Source organism: Myotis daubentonii, chromosome 2, assembly GCF_963259705.1.
Source record: "Myotis daubentonii chromosome 2, mMyoDau2.1, whole genome shotgun sequence".
Taxonomy (NCBI): domain Eukaryota; kingdom Metazoa; phylum Chordata; class Mammalia; order Chiroptera; family Vespertilionidae; genus Myotis; species Myotis daubentonii.
In genome coordinates, this window is record NC_081841.1 from 163,083,651 (window position 1) to 163,107,859 (window position 24,209).

Consider the following 24,209-nt stretch of genomic DNA (forward strand, 5'->3'; position numbering starts at 1 on the left):
CCTGAACCTCATCACAGGCACTCCAAGAACTCTAGGATATGTGGTTAAAAGAAAAAAGCAAGGCACCGAATAGAAGTAATTCCTATTGAACAGAATAAAGGCAAGGAGTCCATATATTTGCAGATATAGATATAGATATAGATATAGATATAGATATAGATATAGATATAGATATAGATATAGATATATCTATATATGATATACCGCTGGCTGACTGGTTACCCCTGGGAAAAAAAAACAAAGGATTATTGAAGGAGGAAGATTTACTTTTTATTAGTCTTGTATTGCTTAAATTTTTCACAAATTAACTTGTGTATGTGTGTTTATTTATACTCATACACATGCACACTTTTAAAACAAAAACTATCTAGAGGAAGTACAGGCGAAAGCAAACCGGAAAGGCAAAGCCTGGCTCACTCTCCCTGCCCGACTCACAGCTTCCTGGGCCAGGACCCAGCAGACCCAGGCTGGTGTGGCCTGGTTCCAGCTTCAGAGATTTCTCAGTCTGGGAGGCACTGTGCTTTCTTGCAAGAGGAGGGACATCAATGACTGGAGGGGATTCAAGAATGCACCCCTATATCCAAAATGCAGAACCTCCCCCAACATTCTTTAGAGTTTTACCTTCATGAATTGTACTTTTTATTAAGACCTATCTCACAGTTTCTATTTCCTTTTCCCTACAAACTTTTAAGAGGTCATCTCTACCTACATTCCCCACGTCCAGAATAATTTGCATATGTTGCAAAGATTGAGGTCAGGGAAAATGTTTGTGAAAAACTTCCCCTCCACATTGAGTACCAAACCACCTTGACAACAGGTGTTCTTGACAATAAACTCTGAGGAAACAGCTTGTTGACTACTGGCCCAGCTGGCCAATTGCACAGTGAAGAGTTCTTCGGATGGAAAACGTTAATCATTAGCCCCACAACAATTTGGGAAGCATTTCCAGTATTCAGAAAACCCTTTAAATGAAATCAGACCAGTGTGTAAGCCAATCCATACCCAGGAGCCAAAAGAAATAAAGGAGTGAATGTTTTATTCTTTAGTGTTTAATAGAATATATAACAAGTCACATAATCAATGATTCATTACTCACACACTGGGAGGAAAACAGTATCGAGTATTTCTGTTATACAACTGGTTGTGAACAGGGAGAACAAAAATCTCTAGAGCATTTAGATAGTTGAAGAAATTCTCACTTAAACTTTGGGCATGTCTACAAAGACTTCATCAGTGCCTTTCTAAAAATATAGAGGGATATTTTTCTTGGCTTTCCATTTTGTTAGAAAATTCTAGTAATCGTATAATCAATTTTTTCCCTTTCCCCTTCTCTTTTGAGAAAATGGCTCTATGATATATGACAACATTTTTAACAATCTAATAATTCCAGATAGCTCTGTGGGAATCTTACATTGTTTAGTAGATAAGTTTTTCAGATGCCTGGAAATAATACATAATTTACATCTTCAAAATTAACATCCATGATGAATGTTTTAACCTTTTATCATTAAATGTCACTAATGCTGCTTGTGTGGTCATAAATGAATTGTCATCAGTTGTTTTCAATAGTAATAGCAAAATCTGCCTGCCTATAAAGTCACAAAGACAGTTGTATAATAGTTTACATTACAATTAATGTTTACACACGTCAAAATACATGTAAAATTAAAAACTTGGCTTGGGGGGGGAAATCACAAAATGTATAAGGTAACAAGACTTCTTAGTCAACTAGAGTCCATCTTCCTACCACACAAAATGATACTGTAACGTAGATATTCTGGTTGAATTTCTTCCAAGTTTCAAGGGCCCCAGTAGAAAAATCTCAATCTTCAAACTTTAATACTCTTAGATTTTTATTATCCAAACTTGTGACAAAGTAAAGTTAACTTCAACATAACTTGTTTCTGGCTCTAGGAAACCCTATTTCAGGTAGTATAGCCAGTGGAAACACAAGAGTGTTTTATTTATTTCTCAAGAGACAAGATTAGTCATCTAAGAAAACTAATTGAGTTTTTAAATGACTTACAGTAAGGAAAAAAAAGAGAGAGAGAATTCCAAAGGGTTTACTTTGGTAGGTTTATAATACAAATATTCAGTTTACTATTTTAGAAATTTAAGTCAACTGAGAAAAGTATTTATGATTTAAACTGTAAAAGAAATTCTTAAGGAATTCAACCCCTCCAGTCAACACTTTCTAAATGCTGCAGTATAATTTAGCATTTTTCATGTGGAATACAAAAATGTTTGAATCTTAGGTTAGAATTTACCATAATTTAAAAAGTAAGAAGTTATCAAAGCTTCACCTTACATGGCTTCAATACAATAGTAACATTCCATAGAAAATTCCAATGAAAATTGGAATATGTTATGAGCATGGCCAGTTGCCTATTTTGTCTGAGAATTCACAGAGTAGGCATTTCCTCAGAGAAGCAATAGGCCCCATATATATGGTTCTGGATTGACAGAGAAGACAATTTTGGCTTGTATTGTAAATTATCACTTTGTGATCAATACAAAAAGCCAAATACAAACACAAGAACAAAAACAGTACTGAAGAGGAAATAAAAAAAACAAACATTAAGTCTCACATCTTCAAGGAATATTTTCCACAACATATAATTTGAAAAATTAGAGTGAATTGGTTCATATTCTACATGTATTAAAAAACAGACAACTTGTTAAACACTAGGCGCAAAAGCATTAAACATGGTACCTGTTTTTTTAACCACCACTGTCAACATGTATTCTTTTTTAAAAAATTAAAAAAATTTTAATTTGTTATTAAAATCTAATGTCACTCAGTTGTATTTAGGAGTCAAATGGTTATTAAAGCCATTACATATGTAAATGCATGTACAGTGAATCAGGATAATGCAGTCATAATTACCTGAATAATTTATGACATTCTCCCAAGTTATTTGAGTGGTGTCTTCACAGGGTTTATTCAAATCTCAATATTCCATCTAAGCTCACAGGTAACAACCAACAAACACTGTAGCCACTTTGTAGTCCTTCTCTGTCCCAAAGCACAAGGAGGGAAGGGCCCAAAAGTGCCCCTGTCAAGTCATCCTTACCTGTTATACTCTCTACCGAATGTAAAATGAGTTTCTTACCCAGCCTTTACTTTGGGCTAAAAGTAGAATGCTCTCTGGTATCCACTCCCAACTTTAGAGGGGACAGTCATTCCTTGAAAAAGAAGTCACTTTACTGTTTCTAACCATTACATTCCCAGTCTTTCAGATAATGAAATGGGGGAGGGGAGCATTACAGGGCAGCAAGGATGGGGGCACAGTAAAATTGGTATGGAATAGTTCAACTCAAAGTTTTATAAGATAAAACTTATGACTTACGTGGCAGAGACAAAACTTTAGCGGTTTCCCATCACTCCTGGAGTTGTGCAGATTTAACAAGGAAAAATCAGAACCTCAGAGTCTTGCCATATGTCGGTGGTTTTATCTGGCCCTCTAAGATGTTCTCAACTATGTGATTTTTGTTGAGTAATCTAACAGAATACCATATGGGCAGAGAAGTCTCTGTGACACTCATATTTGGCCAGAGAGCAACATTTCTAAATCATTTCAGGCTTGAAACAGAGATAAGTTCTGATGCATTACCTAGTCTGAGATCACACTCAACAGGGAGGCAAACACGGCTTCCTGGCTGTCTACTTCCACTTCCCTTAGGATTACTGTCTCTGTATATAAAGCCAACTTTACCTTTCTAAAAATGCAACCACAATAAAAGACCTCAAAACTTTCTCTATCGCAACTAAAAAAAAAAAAAAAAAGAATCAATGGATTAAAAATACAGGTACCTTGATTTAAGTAAACAGCTAATCGACATATTAGTATACAACTAATATCCAAGCAAAACAATACGGAGCAAACTCAGTTTTATAATTATGAATTTTTTCCTAACCCAATTTCTTCATTGATAAGGACATAAGAAACTCATCAAAACCTGTTGCTTAGTATAAACACCATCTGATGCAAGTTACTGGGGGCAAATACAGGAAATATTACAGCATTAGTGAATGAATTAAAAAACTAAATGATTTGTGTAAAATGTTTATATATGGTATATACATATTGGATCACATGAGTCTAAGAATAAAACAGTTCCAATTCTTAACATCTGTTATGGACCTAGTAAGATACAGTACAAGATTCATTTTTAAAAAGAAGGAAAAATAGCGCTAATTTGAACAGTGAAAAGAGACTCTTACAAAATCTTAAAAAACATACTCCAGAGGAAAATGCTGAAATAAATGAAAAAAGAAAGGCTTCTCAGTCATCACAGAATACTCAAAGGAGCCTCACAGCATGGAAGATAAGGATTCACTTCCTTTCACGTATGGTATAGACGGGATATGCAGTGGGAATTTATTCCATGTTAGAGAAAAGGTGTAAGGCAACCAGGTCTCCTTCTGTTTCCGTTGCGTTTACCCAAAACACCATTTTATGGCTCAGCTCACTTTTAACTGCTTGTCTTCATTTTAAAACATCCCCTTTTACAGCTTTCTACAGATGGGCAGCCCTTGGTGTTTCTATTTCTCTGCAGCTCTGTCACTCACAAAGATTCCACCTTCACTTCAAATAATCCACATACAAGAATGGCATTTTCTAATTTTCAGGTTTGCCCAGAAGTCAACATTGACTGGGCTTGGGAAAAGTAAGGGTTTTTAATAAGAGATCTTAAGTCTAAGTAATCAAAATCAAACACATTTTGTTTGCTCAAGTAAATAAGATTTTTTTTTTAAATTCAGGATGTATTATCAACCAGAAAATAAAGTTCAATAATGTAAACCCTACTGGGTAACTCTTTGGTTAGGTTATATAAGTATTAGCAACTTCTAAGTTTAGGACTCAAAACAGTTCAATCAACTGCCAGTGAAGAGTAGATGCTATTCATCTTTATAAAATGCTTTGTGTGTTTTTGTGTACTTTTTTTTCCTTAATGTGCATGTACTCAAACGGATGGTACAAACTTCCAACTTCCAAATAATAAATGAGTATGTCTGTTCCTCCCTTCCCATCCCTCCTTCTTTCCTTCCTCCCTCCCCACCCCACCCCCCAAGTCTTAAGAGCTACTGCCATTCACTGCAAGAATACTTGGGCTTTCCTAATCCCCAGGACGTGCATTACTACCCAGCTCCATTGAGTACTGCCGGGGTGACTCCCCCGAAGAGCTTGGTGACTCGGGCTGTCCTGCCCCTGTCAGCTGCAGGACTCTTTCTCCCTCTTGCCAAGAACTGCTGCCATGTCCACCCGTCCAACCACGGGCTTCCTGCAGTGAGCGGAGGAAAAAAGGTGCCTCCTCAGGCTGGAAGTCACGTTCTCCGAGTAACAAGTTTAGGCCACAGGCGAAGGCCTTTATTTCTGCGTGGAGAAGATATGATCCTTCACTGTGCCAGCACTAGATTCTTCTCCTACATCTACCTGTAACTTTTCGAAACTTTATTCATTTACAGTCACTGAACTGCCTTCAGGGGATCCTCATTCCAGGTCCAGTCTTTCATCCAGCCTTCTAAAACTCTACCTTTGAAGAGGGCGAAAAACACTGTCCCCGGTGTTATCGATTCTCATCTCCTAAACCTGGAATGAGTCATAAGGGCTTGAGAAGATTTTAAGAAATCTTCTACACGCTGGACAGGGTCCAGTCAAGTTCTGAACAATTCCATCATTCCCAGGTACTTGGTGACTCTGGACCCCACTACCCCACTAGATCCAGACTGAAGGGCAAACTGGGGGAGGGGTGGTCTGAGGCAGGGGGCAGAGGAAGCAAGGGCGGGGGGAGTATATCTGGGCTCTCTCGGTTAAGTGGGGTCCAAAGAAGACGAAAAAGCCGAAAGGGTTTGCGGCTCCAGGTTCTCAAGTGGGAGACGAGGAGGACTAGCCCAGCTACTGGAGGTGGGGAACAGGGGGAACAGGAGGGCGTGGGGTGGAAGGGGAGTCTAGAATCCTCTGCCGGGCGGGAAGGAAGGGGGAATGGGTGCGCTGGAGTCGGGAGGGGGTCTGGGGAGCTCACTCCCTGCAGAAGACGTACTCGGTGTAGCTGGTCCAGATCTTGTCCTCGCTCTGGTCTGCGCTGGCGAAGGCGCAGGTGCCCGTGGAACTGCACGCCACCATGTGGAAGCCTGACTCGGACAGCTTGTCGAAAGCCTGCTCCAGGAAGTTGAACTTGAGGTAATAGCGCGAGGTGTAGCGCTCGGGGGGCCGGTCGGGGTCCCGGCTCTCGTTCAGGGTGTCCCCGAACACCTCCTTGGCCAGCGAGGTCTTGCCGCACACGGTGATGCGCGCCACTCGCCGGAACTTGGCGTCCGCCTGCGCGTCCCGCCCAATCGTGTAGGAGCCGCGGTAGCCGATGGTGATGTAGCCCGAGCGCCGGCTCCCGTCCAGCGACTGGGACGGCGTGAGCAGCGGGCCCGCCGCTCCCCCGGACGGGCTGCGGCTAGCCGGCTCCAGCGTGGGCGACGGCACCCCGGCCGAGGCGCCCTCCGGCTGCTCGGGCTCCGCGTAGCCCAGCGACAGCAGCTCGTCTCCCAGCGAGCCCTCCTTGGGCACCCCGCGCCTCGGGTGCGGCGGGGGCCCCGGGCCGGGCTGCTGGGGCGCCCCGAGGCGGCGCACGAGCTCGGGCAGCTCGAAGTACTCGGCCTCGCGCTGCAGCCGGCTGCGCTCGGGGAAGTAGTCGGGCAGCACGAGCTGCAAGTCCCGCAGGTAATCCAGGATGTAGCGGAAGAGGAAGCCGTCTCGGTCCAGAAAGAAGCGGCCTTTGCTGTCCCGGGCCAGCTCCTGCGGCTGCTGCTGCGTGAACATGCGCCAGAGCAGCGAGTCCGGCACCGACACCACCGTGCAGCGCCGAGTCACATAGACCTGGCCCCCCACGTTCAGCTCCAGGATATCGGGGAACAGCGGCGGCTCTGCCGAGGAGGATGAGGAGCCGCTGCCGCCCCCGCCGCCCCCGTTGGGTAATCCGCGGGTGCTGTTCGCCAGAGCCATGGCGAAGAGCTGGCCGGGCTGGGGTAGTGCAGGGAGCGGGGCCGCGCACGGGAGCTGCAGCCGCCTTTCCGGGACGTTCGCTCAGCCCGGAGCCCGGGAGCCGAGCGGTGCGAGCGCGCCGCTGTGAGCCCGGGGAGCTCCGGTGCGCTCCGCCCGCCTCGCCCGCGCGCTCCAGGCGAGTGCCAGGTCGCGCCCCGCGCGCCGCTTAAGTAGAGCCGCCCGCTCGGGGCGCCGCGGCGCGCAGGAGGCGGGGGCGGCTGCGGAGCGGCGGAGCCTGGCTCCCCGGGGCGGGAGGGGGGCGGGGGAGAGGGGAATCGATTTGCATTTTAAACGCCGAAGCCGCGCCCGGCCGCTGGCTCCACCCAGACTCGCGAGCTCGTGGGGGCGGGCCGAGTACCGGTTTTCTCTCCTCCCCACCCCGCGCTCCAGCCCCTTCCCACTCCCGCCCAACTTTCTTTCTTGACCCAAGTAAGCAGACACAGCTGGTGCAGGCCCCTGCAGAAGGGGAGCCTGCTTCGGAGGGGTGGTCCCCACACCCCCTTCCCGTCCCAGCCCCACCCGGCGCCAGGGGACACTGGAAGGAGGACGTCAACTTCCCGGCTCCCCCGCGTGTGGAAGTGGGCGGCGGCCTCCGGAACCCGCCGCTTTCAACACTGGGGCTGTGGCACTGCCCTAGTCGGTGGTCGCGTTGCTGAAAGTTCTCGGGAGACAAAACATCTGCAGATACGAGGGGGCCGCCCCAGCCCAGCCACTGGGTTCGCATGGAGGAGTAGCCAGGAACCCCCCCCCCCCGCCCCCCTAGAAACAAAAAGCAAGCTAGCCTCGGTGACCTGCCATAGGACGCTCTCCGATGGTTTACTTTCTGGGTTAAGATCGGGCAAACGCATTGGTTGGGAGACCTCTGAATTGGAGGAAGTAAGCGGAAATGGCAACGGGGCACTTCGGTGAAAAAAAGGGAGTGACTTCGCTGTGCCTTCCCGGGAGAGCGACCTCCTCCCGCAGCCTCCGCCTCTGAGACCCGGCGGAAAGAGTCTAGCGAGGCCAGGGGAAGGCTCCGTCTCCCGGTCCCTCTCAACCCTTGCTGAGTCGCGCCATAAAACTCAGAGGTTTTGCGGATCTAACGAAATTTACAAAAACTACTTTTCGGTCCCTGCGTTGTTACCCTCCCAAAGGTCCAGGCGACCCTGCTCTCCTGCGCGCCTGGGTCATTCATTCCGTTCAGTCCTTTCCAGGTTCCCTCTACTCTCAGGGCCTTACACTTGAAGGCCTTTTCCTAAATCGCCTCTGGCCTTCTAAGGCCTGCTCCCTGCACATTGGCATTCACCTGTCACATTGCAGCCCCGGAAGACTCCGCCTCCCCCAGGATGCCTTCCCTGGCTCCCAGGCTCTTCCGGATTGCTCCTTCCACGTGCCCCGCCTGAAGCGCAACTCATTGTGAAATTTCACATTTGTGATTATCTGATCTCTGACTTCGGTAAATAAAGTGTTCCTGAGCGCTGCAGGAAACAGGCACAAAAGAGGGTAGTGAAGGATGTTAAGAAACCACCAGGTCAAGGAATATTTGTTGTGCACCTGCTACTTCCCAGTTGGTAAAGAATGCAAGGTTGAACAAGCCCCCAGGCAGCATTCAGTGTAACCTGGGAGGCAAAGGGTCAGAAGTCTGAGCGGGGATCAGACCAGCTGGAAGTACAGACCTTCAATCAGGGGTGAGATCTTTGTTCTTGATAATAATGTTTGTTTACCCTTTAGTGTAACTACCCACTGAGATTTACAGTCTCCTCATGATTATGTGTCATTTTTATTTTGAAACGTTTATGTCTGCTGAACAATTATTCATGTCACTGTGCTGAAATAAGATCAAGCCTCACGCTAGTTCACTTAATTGCAAGTACAGATTTTGACACTGAGTATATTTGATCACTCTTTTTTTGTTTGTTCTCTGTGATAATAGATGACATAAAAATTCCAAGTTCCAATGCTGAATTTCTAGGTGGTTGTGCTACTACTACTTGTATCAGTGGCACCGGATGACAAAACCAGTCTCTTTTCTATGAATCTAAGAAAAGGCTTGTTCGTATCAATTCTGTACTTATTTTTGTACCGTTACTTTGCTCGTTATATCAGCAATCCCTGTCAGGTCTGCCTTCCGAACACTTCCAGGCTATTAACATGTGGCACCACCTCCCTGCCACCACCTGGACCAAGCCGCCTATTGCCTCTTGCCTGGATTAGTGCATCCGTGGCCTCCTAACTACTAGTACTTCCACCTCTGCCCCCTACAGTGTTGTGTGTGTGTGTTTATCACCAGAACAAAGAAGGGATCCTATTATAACCTAAGTCAGATCATCTCACTCTACTCAGTGCCCCTCCATGGCTTCTCATCAGGTAAAAAACCAGCCCTGGCTGCCTGGCCATTTCAGCTCAGTGGTTAGAGTGTCAGCCTCGGGGACTGAAGGGTCTTGGGTTCAGTTCCGGTCAAAGGCACATACCTCAGTTGCAGGCTCAATTCCTGGCCCGGGAGGCAACCAATCGATGTTTCTCTCTCACATGAATGTCTCTCTCTCTCTCTCTCAAAATCAAGGTTGGGGGGGGGGGGCGATATCCTCTCATGAGGATTAACAACAACAAAAAAGAGTAAAAACCAGAGTCCTTTCAGGGGCCTACAAGACTACATGATTGGCACTGCCCCACTAGTACCTCTCAGACCAGTGGTTCTCAACCTTCTTAATGCCGCGACCCTTTAATACAGTTCCTCGTGTTGTGGTGACCCCAATTTCATTGTTACAAATTGAACATAATTAAAGCATAGTGATTAATCACAAAAACAATATGTAATTATATGTGTGTTTTTCGATGGTCTTAGGCGACCCCTGTGAAAAGATCGTTCAACCCCCCAAGGGGTTGCGACCCACAGGTTGAGAACCGCTGTCTCAGATCCATCTCCCACTTTCCCAGGAGCTCCCTGGTTTTAACCACATTATTCTCCCACTTTTCTCAGGACCTTTGCACTTCCTGTTCCCTTTGCTAAAAGTCTGATTTCCCCTTGCCCTTATCTTCCTCACCTTGTTCAGGTGCCTCCCTTCTCACCGTCTTCAAGTCTCTGCAGCCAGACCCTTCCTTGATCACCCGTTTAACATAGCACAGCCCCACCCAAGCAGCATCCCCTTCTCTGCTTTATTTATTTATTGTATTTCCCTGCATTAGAATATAAACTTCAAGAGATTTGGTTCTGTTTGATTCATTACAACAGGGGCCCCCCTTATCTGCCATTAGGCTTTGCAGGGTTTCAGTTTGAAAATATTAAATGGAAAATTCCAGAAATAATTCGTAAGTTTTAAATTGTGAGCCATTCTGAGTAGTGTGATGAAATCTGGGACCTTCCCACGTCATTCCATCCAAACGTGAGTCATCCCTTTGTCCAGCCAGCATACTCACTCAGTATTCGCTACCCACCTGTTAGTCACTCAGTAGCCATCTCAGTTATCAGACTGCCGAGGTATCACAGTGCTTGTGTTCAAGTAACCCTGATTTTACTCAATAATGGCTCCAAAGTGTAAGAGTTCTGATGCTGGAAATTCAGATATGCCAAGGAGAAATCATAAAGTGGTTCTTTTAAGTGAAAAGGTGAAAATTCTCGACTTGAGGCATTTTATCATCTCACATCATCACAAGAAGAAGGGTGAGTACAGTACAATAAGATATTTTTTTGAGAGAGACCACATTCACATAACTTTTATTATAGCATATTATTAGAATTGTTCTATTTTATTATCAGTTGTTAATCTCTTACTGTGCCTCATTCATAAATTAAACGTTATCATTTGCATTAAAAAGCAATATATATAGAGTTTAGTTTCAGGCATCCACAGGAGGTCTTGGAATGAATCCCCCATGGATAAGGGGGCGGGGGGCGGCAGGGAGTACTGTGCATCCCCAGTGCATAGAGCAGAACTGGCATATAATAGACATTCAATAAATTTCTGTTGCTTACTCATTTGCTCCACGAATATTTATGAAGGGTCTACTATTATGTTCCAGGCAGTGTGTTAAAAAATAATCTCTGCCCTCTTAGAGCTATATATCTATAGATAAGTAAGTTCACTTTAGGTAGAAATAAATGCCATGAAACATAAAACTTGAAGTGAGATAGAGGGCCTGAGTGTGGGGATACTGCTTTATACAGACTGGCTGAGAAGGCCTCTCCATGAACGTGACATTGAGCTGATAAGAAAGAGAGAGCCATGGGAATTCTGGAGGAAGAGCATTCCGGGCAGAGAGCAAAGCAAGTTAAAAGGGGTCTGTTAGAAATGAACTTGATACGTCTTACAGTAGAAGTTTGTGTATTGTATCATCTGCTTATATCCTGTGAATCTCCAGAGGACCCTTGAAGAGATCAGTACAAGCTCAAATGTGAGAGATACTGCATGCCTAGACCTAAGCAGCATACTACTTTCCTGCTCCACTTGGTGTAACTTTCATCCAATGTAAGCTAGCCCTACTGCAGGAAGTCATTGGTGTTTCCTTATAGAAGTCTTCCCTGTGGGTAAGAGGCATAATAATGAATGAAATGTGCTAAATGAGATTGAAAGAATAATTTCCTGGTTGATTTTGTATGTTCTTTTTTGTTTGTTTTTTGTTTTTTTGCCTGGTTGGTGTCATGAAATTCAAGAGGAATTATAATTATGGAACGTTAATTATGGGACTTAAGCACCTGAGTGCTTGTTTATAAGGGAAGGAAGGACAAAAAGAAAGCCATAGTTTCTTCAATATGTTAAATATGCTCATTGTCAGGGGGCAGTGGAGGATGTGGGAAACCGCAAGTGACTCTGTGTACTTTCTTAATAAGAGACAGAACTTTGTGTTTTTAACCTGAAGGGTGGGGTACAGAAAACATCTGGGGTTCCTCATCTCATCTGATTGGTTTCTCCTCCCCTACCTACTGCCTTCTCTTCCAATCAGCTTCCCCTCTCAGCCCACCCCTAATTCATTTAGTAAATATCTGTACAATAAAGATTTGACAAAGGAATGAGGAAGATTAAGAGAAATATAACGTTAAATGGGGAGGAAGAACTGGGGTGAAATGAAGTGAGCGCCTCTGGGAGTGAGTTAATTTATGTGAAAGCGACCTGTAAGCTGTAAAACGCCATTCAAGGGTCAGAATCATGAATTTCCACCACCTATCATGGTGCCTGACAAGTCTGCTCAATTAATACCGTATAAATAAGTGAATGGCAAATGCATTCAAATGAATGCTGTGAGGAAAGAAGAGACAAAATTAGAAATTGCCCCAAATAAACATTAGTTTACTTATCAACCTCCCAATGTGTATGGATCTTCTCTGTGTGCAGGCTTTAAAAATCATTGACTTTTTGCATTCAGAAGGAGAAAGGGATTGGAAACAGAGAATTAAATAACATTAGTTTCAGTAAATCAGGGGATAAAGTTATCTCAATAAAGATTTGGTAAAAGGTATGACAATACTTAATCTTTAAAAAAGAGAGAGAGAAAATGCTATATGAGTGACATTGCCAAAATAGTAGGTCTAAAAAATAAAGAAAAACCCAATATTGCTATTATATTATTTGTATACCTAATAGAACCAGGGGAAACAAATGTTAGTAATGCTATAAATTTTAAGAATTTATTTTCATATTCTTATAAATAGTATTTAAAGCTTTTCCAGGAAACAAGTAATGCTATAATAGCAAACATTTATATAGTACTTACTATTGTGTCAGCCCTGTTAATAGAATTATCCATGTAATAGCACATTTAATCCTAACAATAACTCTATGAGGTTGGTTCTATTCTTACCCAATTTTGAGAAGATCTAATGAGCAAATGATAAGGTAAAGCTGAGATTTTAACCCAGACAGTAAAACTTTAGAATCTGTGCTTTTAGACACTATTTTTCACAGCCTCTCACTTCTGTAAGTGTTTTATATCTGTATATATAAAAGGCTAAGCAACCATCCAACCATCCGACCATCCGACTGGTAGCTATGAACACCAGGGGGAAGATGCTCAACACAGGAGCTGCCGAGCTGCGGTGACTTGGCAGGGGTGGTTCTCAGGTGATGCACCCAGAACCAGAGAGGAGGGAGACCCATTCCAGGGTGCATCACCTAAGAACCACCCTCTCGCAATCCAGGACCCTCACAATCTCAGGGGATATCGAAGAGCTGTTTTCAGCCTCATCCCTGCAGGCCAGGCTGAGGGACCCCCCTGCCGGAGGGACCCCACTCACTGCAGATGACCTTCAAGCCTCTGCCCCGCCCCAGGTGCGACAGGCCAGAGAGGGACTGTGGGAGGTTGGCTCCAGGGCATGTCCCACCCTTCTCTCCCAGACCCACCCCACCGGCCACCTTCTAATTAATTTCCTTTCAATGTGCACGAATCCGTACACCGGGGCACTGGTGTATTAATAAATAGGTCCTATTATTTTTCCCCACTTTTCAGATGACAAAGCCAAAGCAAACAGAGGTTAGATAACCTGAACAATAAAACACAACTATTTATCCCTACTACGGGGCGGAGAGGGTTTCCTAACATCCATGTGGATATACCTACAGCATTAGTAACAAGAAACTCAAAGTAGTCACGGTGACAGAACTAGGATTAGGAAGGAGTTAAGCCCTTGGCTCTCATTTCTGTCTTCTATCGATGTCGCAATCCTGCCTCAATAAGACTCTGTCTCCAAGGACATATTTGAGCCACAGATAGAATGGACACAGTGTTGTCCTCTTACCCAGTGCAGTCCTACACACAATAAATCTGATTTTATTTCTGGCTCTCTAAAATGCCATTATGGTTTGCAAAGCACCAGGTTTCTAGTATGTTTATTCGGTTTTGTTCTGATCTCATTAACGCGAGGCAAGGATAAAGTGAGTCCATGGAAACTGCTGAGATCTGTTTTCCAGTATTCAAAGCCAGCAGTGTGCACTGTTCTCTGGGGCTTGCAAAAGTGAACCAACGTCTTCTACTGTGGCTTTACCTACCAAACTGGGCATACATGTCAAATGGGGCTTTACGTGTCAAACATAACCTGGACCTCATACACACGGGTGATTCTGGAATTTCTGACCAGCTCCAGCTCATTATCAGCATCACTGATATTTTCTAAGAATTTGAAGGCCTTGGTTTCCAATTGTGGTGTTAAACTTAAAGGTTACCTATGAATGTATTCTCACATTCTATTCTAGTGCTCCACTATTCTGAGGGTTTTCATATTGTCAGGTTCGCTTGACTATCTCAGCAATGCCGGGTGGTTATTACTCAACAGTGTCACAAAGGAAGAAGGAAGCTCAGAAAGGTTAGGCGGCTGACGCCGCAGGCAGCACCACAGTGCAAAGGGCGCCCCTGGGTGGGCTGGGATGCAGGGCTGTGATAGATGCTTTCTGGCTCCACATTCGGTGCTCTTCCCGCTCTCCAGCAGCCCCTATCGAATCGACTCAATTTAACGCCTCAAATGAGGCCTGTCACTCATAATAATCACCTTGGAGACTCTATGCTTATTTGAGAGATGTCAGAACCACTCACCGTTTCTGGCATATCTGATTAGGAATTTTCTTCAGAGCCAGTTTACACAAGAACATCATACCATTACTTTGTGCTTATGCCAAATTGTGGATTGATCTCTTTTTACAAGGCTGTGAAACAGGGCACCTCGCTGCAGGACAGCCCACATGCCTGGGAATAAATGAGGACAGAGCCAGTTTTCATGAGTGTGAAGCCAAGGTGATGATTATCAGGTAGTCACCTTTTGACATTGGGCTTTAAAGATCTCCTCCCTGGAGTTCTCTAATGTGCTGAATAGTATTGAGTTTAGGTTACGCAGAAAGAAGGGCTGATTCAACTGCGGAGACTTTAATATGTGGTTCCAGAAAGTCTGCGTATTTTTTTCACTGTGAGGTTTGGACAAGAAGCCAAGCCACTGGCTAGACTATAATGGGCGACTTCTTATGTAATTGTAAGATCATTTGCTTGATATAATTAAGGGGGAAAAACTATATTTCCCCAGTTTGCTTTCCAGTTACTGCAGAAATGTGCATGATTTTTCACAGTAGGGAAATGGCCTCAAACTATGCTAAACATTAAATGTATATTACTTAATATGATGTCTTTTCAGAAAATAAGTTTCTTTTTCTACAATGAAGTATAGATGAGAAAATCATGGGCTTTGGAGTTGGATAAACCTTTATTCTTCTCCTGGATTTGTTACTTTAAAATCTAGGATATTGAGCAAACTTATGTAAATATTCTGAACTTCAGCTCTTTATCTTAAAATGGAGCAAAAAAAACCAACGTCCTTGTAAGATTAAATGAGATGATAAAAAGTATTTCACTTCACATCATATACATAAGTTTCTGCCTGCGCTTCTGTCTTTTTTTTTTTAAGAATAGTTGGTATACAATATTATATTAGTTTCATGGGTATTTTGATTCAACATTTTAATACCTTGCATTGTAATCACCCACTAATTTTAGTAATCATCTGTCACCTTGCAACTTATCACAATATTATTCACTATATTCCTCTTCACCTTTTTTCCCCATCACCCACCCCTTCCCCTCTGGCTACCATCCCTTTGGTCTCTGTTTCTATGAATCTGTTTTTGTTTTGTGTGTTTGCTTGCTTTGTTTGGTTTTAGATTGTGCATATAAGTGAAACCATATGGCATTTACCTTTCTCTGGCATATTTCACTTAGCATAAAACTCTCTAGACCAGGGGTGGGCAAACTTTTTGACTCGAGAGCCACAATGGGTTCTTAAACTGGACCGGAGGGCCGGAACCAAAGCATGGATGGAGTGTTTGTGTGAACTAATATAAATTCAAAGTAAACATCATTACATAAAAGGGTACGGTCTTTTATTTCAATAGTTTTATTCATTTCAAACGGGCCGGATCCGGCCCGTGGGCCGTAGTTTGCCCACGGCTGCTCTAGGCCCATCCATGTCACCACAAATGGCCCAAATTTCACTCTTGTATGTTGCTATGTAAGATTCCATTGTGTATCACATCTTTATCCACTCATCTATCAATGGGCACCAAGTTTGCTTCCATATCTTGGCTAGTATAAATAATGCTGCAGTGAACATAGTGGTGCATATATCTTTTCAAACTAGTGTTTTTGTTTTCTTCGAATAAATACCCAAGAGTAGAATTGCTAGGTCATCTGGTAGTTCTATTTTTAGTTTTTTCACACATCTCCATACTGTCTTCCATAGTGTCTGCACTTCTGTAACCCAGTTCCTTCCTCAGTGTGCTTACCTTGGCCTTCCACTGGTTTTCCTTATCTTTCTCTTGGATGACGTTGCTTCAGCAGTATCTAAAACGGACAAGGTACATGACATTTCAATTGCAGTTCCCCATTCTTCCCAGTAATCACTCATTTCTAACACAAATTTTCTCTCTGGTTGAAAATTTAATCAAAATCCAGACAGTTTGGAACTCTCCGTTTCAGAACTTATTTCTCAGCCTAGACTTCGCAACTTGAGTGACAATCAGTAAAATTGTTTACTTTTATCTAATTAGAAATTTGGCAATGTCTTGGAGGTAAAGTCTGGGGGGTGAAGGGCAGGGGTGCTACAAAGGGGCCTAAAAACAAGTGTCCTTAGACTCCAAAGAGAGTGGCTTCCTCTCTGCTCCCAACCGAGGGGCCTGAACCAGGAAATGATGAAGAACTGAGCCTAAAACAGGGCACAGCAGCCAGAGCACCAACTGCAACAGCAACTGTGGTGTCTCCCCACAGCTCCCAGGCTGCAATGGGTCCTCAGAGAAAGAACACATGTGCACGCTGCACCGGAAACAGACGCTTTATATGATTGTAGCAGATGTTACCGGAAGGCATGTCAACAGCACAAGAGCAGGTTAGCTTCTCTTTACATTGTATTCAAAGTGCCTCCAAATATTTATGAAGTGCCTGCTTATGTGCCTGATCTTGCTGGCCGTTGTGGATGGCTGCCACCGGTCCCTGGCCCAGGACATTCTGCACAGCGTCAGCGTGAGTGGCCGGCAATGGCAAGAGCCACAAACAGTTCCACGTGTCACATGCGAAGATCATAAGGAAGGAAGTTACCTTCCCGTGTAAAGCAGCGTTCTCCAAAGAAACAGAACCAATAGGATGGATATCTATATCTATGCATAGACATAATTGCAGAGAGAGAAATGGTTTTATTTTAAAGAATTGACTTACCTGATTGTGAGAGCCAGTAAGTCTGAAATCTGCAAGGCATGCCAGCTGGCTGGACACTCAGGCAAGAGTTGAAGTCTTGAGTTTAAAACCTGGATGGCGGGCAGGTGGGAAGGCTACACACTCAGGCGGGGTTTCTATGTTACTGTCTTCAGATGGAATGCCTTCTTCCCTGGGAAACCTCAGTGGTTTTTGTTGTTGTTGTTGTTGTTGTTGTTGTTGTTGTTTTCCCCCTCAGTTTGTTGTTCTTACGGCCTTCAATTGATTGGATGCGGCCCACCCACATTATTCAGGCTGATCTCCTTTACTTAAAGCCAACCAGTTGTAAATGTTAATCACATCTTTAAAATATCTTCAGAGCAACATCTAGACTAGTGTTTGGCTAAACAACTGGGCACCATAAGCTAGCCAAGTTGACACATAAAATTCACCATCATACTCTTTAAACAGTGTTTCATTAGAGGTGAAACAGCTGCCTCTGAGTAAAGATGCCTGTCCATCAGCAAGAAGCCACGGCTTCCGAAGCTGTAAAGAACTGACGCTACACTCGTGTTTAATGTAAGAGCACCTGCGATTACAAGTGTAGCCCAGAGTCACTTCGTTCTTAGGACCAAGTGGATTTTCAAACAGACTTGTGGGACCCAAGCTGTTTGTTAACAGGAGCCACCTGAGTGGTTCCACTCACAGCTTTATTAGTGAATAGGGGTGAGGGAGACCCTAACTTTATTCATTGTGCCATGAGCAGAATAAACTAGGTGTTTGGATGCATTGCATTGGGTACCTAAATTAGCTCCCTTACTAATGAAATTATTCTCTTGGTTATGCATCATTTATTGACTCTACTAAAGGGGCATGAAGAATCATAGAGGAAGGAAGCATTTCATGACTAAACTGACAAAGTCAAGTCCCCTTCAAAAATAACTTTTCTGCCCTAACTGGTTTGGCTCAGTGGATAAAGCGTTGGCCTGCGGAATGAAAGGTCCCAGGTTCTATTCCAGTCAAGGGCATGTACCTTGGTTGCAGGCACATCCCCAGTAGGGGGGTGTGCAGGAGGCAGCTGATCAATGTTTCTCTCTCATCGATGTTTCTAGCTCTCTATCCCTCTCCCTTCCTCTCTGTAAAAAAAATCAATAAAATATGTTTTTTAAAAAATCACTTTTCCGACCCACTAGTACCTTTAATCTCTAGGCACTATATGAGCCAAGTGTAAAAGGATTGACCTTTTCTACCCATAAATGGGAGACAAACAAATGTTGTTCTGCTTTCCAAGGATAGAGAAAAGATGGATCCCAGAAAATAGAGACTGGAAAACTTGACATTCCTTTTCCAAAAAACTCCAGAATGGGTTATTAAACTTGGCTTAGGAGCTTAAAAAAGAGAGAATGAACAGTGACTTTTAGGAGACAGTATGAGGCAGCTCACCTCGAATCAGGTCAAACAAAAACCTTTCCTCCTTGGGCAGCATTGGTAGTCTCAGGAGTCCATGTTAGTACCGGAGACACAGTATATTGTATTCTTGCCAGGTATTTGACAGTCCACTCATGATCTCTTTTTGGACAATTTAGGGGAATGTAGGCTGTATAATGATATCAATTAGAAACATTGGGGTGGTTAGACAGGAGTATTCAAAGATTGTTGATGGATAGAATGATGTTGAGCTGTAGAGAAAGGGCTGGGAACAAGATTCTGTGTTATCCCTTCTCTACTGAACTTTTATAAGCAAATTAAATGAATATGTAAGAATCATGCTGATAAAATCCATAGATGACACAGATCTTGGTGGGCTGACTAACCCAACAAATATGGAATTAACATTCAAAATTATGCACATGGGCTTCAGCAACAAAGAGAAACAAACAAGGAGGGTGTAATAAGCATAAATGTACAGTCAGGAAGCTGCTTGGGATGCAGTGTCGCAGAAGTTCATGTGAAAATTTATCTGGTTCTCTGAACCAGCTGCAATTTCAAGAAGCCTGTCCGTAACATGCACGTGAACACACACACACACACGCACACACGCACACACACACACACACACACTGAATAAAATTATCTTTTAAAAGTTGGAAAGGACCCTAGAAATTATTTAAGTCAAATCCTTCATTTTAAAGGTAAAAGTTGAGCATTCAACAATAGAAGCACAATAAGTGATAGTAAAACTATATCTAGTATCGATATATGTTTCATTGTGGAACTCACAATCTTAAGAGTAATTTTATTTTGGTTTTGATTTGTGGTTCCCTGATGATTAGTGATATTGAGCCCCTTTTTATGTACCTATCGAGCATCTTTATGCCTTCTTTGGGGAAATATCTAAATGTCTATTTGATTTCTTTGCCCATTTTGTAGTCATTTTGTTTGTTTGCTATTGAGGTATAGAAGTTCCTTTACATTTTAGATACTAGATGTATGGTTTGCAAATATTTTCTTCCATTCCATGTTTGCCTTTTAATTTTGTTTATTGTTTCCTTTGCTATGCAGAAGCTATTAGTTTGATGTGGTCCCACTTGTCTACTTTTGCTTTTATAGTCTAAGTATTCATCAATGGATGAAAAAAGAAAATGTCTTGTATACATAAAATGGAACATTATTCAGCCTTACAGAAAAAGGAAATCATGTCATTTGGGAAGTGGATGAGCTTGGAGGACATTGTGCTAAGTGAAATAAGTCAGACACAGCAAGACAAATGCCACATGGTCTCACTTATATGAAGAATCTATAATAGTTACACTCATAGATGCAGAGAACAGAATAGTGGTTGTCAGGGGTTAGGGGAGGGGAAACAGGGCATATTAGTCAAAGGACACAACAGTTCAGTTACACAAGATGAGTAAGTCCTAGAGATCTACAGTACAGTATACTACGTATAGTTAGCAATACTGTATAGTAATCTTTTTTTTCTTCATACAAAGGTTCCTTTTATTTTAATTTAATTTATTGGGGTGAAATTGGTTAATAAAATTATATCAGTTTCAGGTATACAATTCTAGAATACATCATCTATATATTGTATTGTGTGTTCACCACCCCAAGTCAAGTCTCCTTCCATCACCATTTATCCCCTGTTTACCTTCTACCTCTCCCAATCCCCACCCCCTTCCCTCTGACAATCATACCTAAAGTTTTGTTAAGAAGGTAGGTCTTATGTTAAGTGTTCCTATCACGAATAACAATAAAGAAAGAAAGAAAAAAGAGTTATTTTAATAGGCAAGGGTCATTTCCAGGAGTGTAAGTGAGGTGTGAGAAATCCAAAAACAAGATAACAGCAAGATTTCTTTTTTTTTTTTTTTTTTAATTTTACTCTAGACCAGTGGTTCTCAACCTTGGCTGCACATTAGAATCATCTGGGAATCTTTTTAAAATCCTGATTTGTGGACCTCATCCTCCGGAAATTCTGTTTCTTTGTTATGGGGTGGGGCCACAACATTAGTAACAAAGAAACAGAATTTCCGGAGGATGAGGCCCAGAAATCAGGATTTTAAAAAGATTCCCAGGTGATTCTAATGTGCAGCCAAGGTTGAGAACCGCTGTGTTAGAGGCAGAAGACAGCTGCATTCTTTCCAACACCAAAGGGCAAAACTAGGACCTACAGGTAGGAATTACTAACAGGAAAAGTTCAGGTTTAGCTTAAGAAAAACCTCTTGGACAACTACAGCTACCCATTGATGGGAAAGACCACTTCCACAGGAATTGGGTTCCATTCCTGCTGTAGATCTAAGCTGTAGGCCCATGGAGGCAGGCGGTGTGGAAGGGCTCTATGACTTAGGTTACGAAGCTGCACTGGATGACCTCTACTTCCTTTCTATCTGTAAGATTCTGTTCAGCGACTTCTTATGCAAAAATGGGTGTTTGGTGTTTTTTTCTAATTTTCTCTCCCATTTTCAGGGATAAAAATGTGATTTAACACCTCTATATTAGAGAAGTTATGATCATAATCAATAGCTAGCATGTCTTATGTACTTCTTATGTGCCAAAATATATGGCAAACATAAACCAGTCATGTCTTAAATATCTGAATACCCAGAAGTTAGCAGATTTGAAAAAATGGCATAATTGTCTTCTTGTTGTTAAATCTTTAACTAAATGTAAGGGCAATACTCTCACTATTATCAAATATTTCCAAAGTGTTTTATAATTAGTTTTATTCATTGATTTAAATAAATCCAACTATATAAGTATAACAGGTGAACATTTACTAATAAATCTACTTTTATAAGCACTTCACAGTGGAAGTACAAACCTATTAAATAATACAGCACCAATCTACATGATTTAAATCATTTTATTGCACACATAGATTTTTAAAATTTTATTGGTTTCTCACCTGTTCATTCTACTAAAATCTTGTCTTATTTAGCCCATATGCTGGATAAAACTTGGAGCCATCATTCATGTGGCAAAATCCATAGAATTGCATGATGCAGAGTAAAACCAGAAGATAAAATATGGACTTTAGCTAAAAATAATGTATACATATTGGTTCATCAATTGCATCAAATGTGCCACACCAATGCAAAACATTAATAATAGAAGAATTTGTGGCATGGGGGGAATATATGGAAACTCTGTACTCTCTGTTCAAATTTTCTGTAAACCTAAAACTCCTCTAAGAAACAAAGTCTGTTAATTTAAAAAAGTGAGCAGTCAAACATTCACCAGCCCTCTGATTACTTGCCCTTGGGTCAGGCCCTAAGAGGATCTATCACCCTGAGTTCATATTTGCTTGTTGAATAGCTCATTCATAGAGATACAGAAATGCTAAAGATAGGAAGAAACATCTTTCATTTATCTCAGAAATTATCCCACTGTGTGACTTAGTTACAATCTTGATGTTTAACTTTGCCCTACCCAATCCTATCTAATAAAAGAGAAACATGGTAATTAGCCGTACGTCCGCTACCCTTCCCATTGGCTAATCAGGGCGATATGCAAATTAACTGCCAGCCAAGATGGCAGCCGGCAGCCAGGCAACTTGAAGCGAACATGAGGCTTGCTTGCTTCAGTGACAGAGGACTCCAACGTTCCCCGCCTGTTGCTGCTGGCCTCTGAGCTTGCAGTTTGAAACATTGTTACAAATATAGAAGCTAAACAAAACCCCAGAAACCTGCTTTCAGCCAACTGGGATCTCAGAGCTGGAGTAGATACAGTGTTTCGATTATAGAACCCAAATAAACCAGGTAGCTGCTTTCAGCAGCAGAGGCCTAAGAGCTGGAGCCAGAGCTAAAGCTGGCCCAGAATTAAAAAACTAAAAAGAAAAAAAGGAGCAGTTGGGAGCTTCAGTCAGCCACCAGCCTGAAAACAGCCCTCAGCCCCTCACCCAGACTGGCCAGGCACCCGAGTGGGGACCCCCACCCTGATCCAGGACACCCTTCAGGGCAAACCAGCCAGCCCCACCCATGCACCAGGCCTCTATCCTATATAGTAAAAGGGTAATATGCCTCCCAGCACCGGGATCAGCGGAGCCGAGAGGCCTCCCGGCACCAGGATCAGCGTGACAGGGGGCAGCGCCCAAACCCCCTGATCGCCCTGCGGCTCTGTGTGTGTGACAGGGGGCGGGGCCACAACCTCCCTATCTGCACTGCTCTGTGTGTGACGGTGCGGCGCCCCAACCCCCTGATCGGCCCTGCTCTGTGTGTGACGGGGTAGAGCCATAACCTCCCCATCGGCCCTGCCCATGTGTGTGACAGTGGCGGCGCCCCAACCCCCTGATGGGCCCTGCTCTGTGGGTGATAGAGGGCGGTCCCCCAAACCCCTGACCCGCCCTGCTCTGTGCATGACAGGAGGGAGCTCCCCAACCCCCTGATCGGCCCTGCTCTGTGCATGACAGGGGGGAGCTCCCCAACCCCCTGATGGGCCCTGCTCTGTGCGTGACAGGGGGCAGCGCCCCAACCCCCTGATTGGCCCTACTCTGTGCATGACAGGGTACGGAGCTCCAACCCCCCTGATGGGCCCTGCTCTGTGCGTGACAGGGGGTGGCGCCGCAACCTCCCTATCGACCCTGCCTTGAGTGTGACAGGGGGCGGCGCCCCAACTCCCCAATCAGCCCTACCCTGAGCGTGACTGAGGGTGGCATTGCAACCTCCCAATCCGCCCTGCTCTGTGCATGACAGGGGCGGCGCCCCAACTCCCCAATCAGCCCGACCAGGGGCTGCACCTAGGGATTGGGCCTGCCCACTGCCACCCGGGAGCAGGCCTAAGCCAACAGGTCGTTATCTCCCGAGGGGTCCCAGACTACAAGAGGGCACAGGCTGGACTGAGGGACCCCCCTCCGTCCCGAGTGCACAAATTTTTGTGCACCGGGCCTCTAGTCTGTATAATAAAAGCCTAAACAACGCCGAAACCAGTTTGGCTCAGTGGATAGAGCGTCGGCCTGCGGACTGAAGGGTCCCAGGTTCGATTCCGGTCAAGGGCATGTACCTGGGTTGTGGGTACATCCCCAGTGGGAGATGTGCAGGAGGCAGCTGATCGATGTTCCTCTCTGATCGATGTTTCTAGCTCTCTATCTCTCTCCCTTCCTCTCTGTAAAAAATCAATAAAATATATTTAAAAAAAAAAAAAAAAGCCTAAACAACCACTATGGTGGAACGACCAGAATGACTGGTCACTATGATGTGCACTGACCACCAGGGGGCAGAGGCTCAACACAGGAGCTGCCCCCAGGTGGCCAGTGTGCTCCCACAGGGGGAGCATCACTCAGACAGAAACCGGGCTCACCACTGGCAAGTGCAGCAGCAGTGGCAGGATCCTCTCCCACCTCCCTCTGCGGCAGCAATCAGGAGCAGTGAGCTGAGTGGTAAGGAACAGCGAGCAGGGAGGCGGTAAGGAGCAAAGGGTCCAGGACTGCGAGAGGGATGTCCAACTGCCAGCTTAGGCCTGATCCCCAGGTGTGAGAGGGCACAGGCTGGGCTGAGGGACACACACACACACACACACACACACACACACAGTGCACAAATTTTGTGCACCAGGCCTCTAGTTGAATATAAAAGCAGATGTCCTTAAAATATTCCAAGGACA

The 24,209-nt window shown here is 44.0% G+C and overlaps 1 protein-coding gene across 7 annotated transcripts in view; it reads right to left on the reverse strand.

Annotated features, from left to right (window-relative positions):
* The window catches only part of KCTD12 (potassium channel tetramerization domain containing 12), a 45,791-nt gene extending 38,519 nt beyond the window's left edge, over positions 1–7,272 (reverse strand). For 2 of the 7 annotated variants that reach the window (XR_009451351.1, XM_059684866.1), the window contains exon 1: positions 6,046–7,266. Coding sequence is in view for 6 of the 7 variants with exons in the window: in XM_059684866.1 (XP_059540849.1) it covers positions 6,046–6,998 (953 nt within the window). In the remaining variant the exon portion in view is untranslated. Of the gene's footprint in view, positions 1–6,045 lie in introns of all 7 variants that reach the window. The other 5 variants (XM_059684863.1, XM_059684862.1, XM_059684868.1 and 2 more) reach the window with 3 other exon arrangements.
* Positions 7,273–24,209: the final 16,937 nt, after the last annotated feature.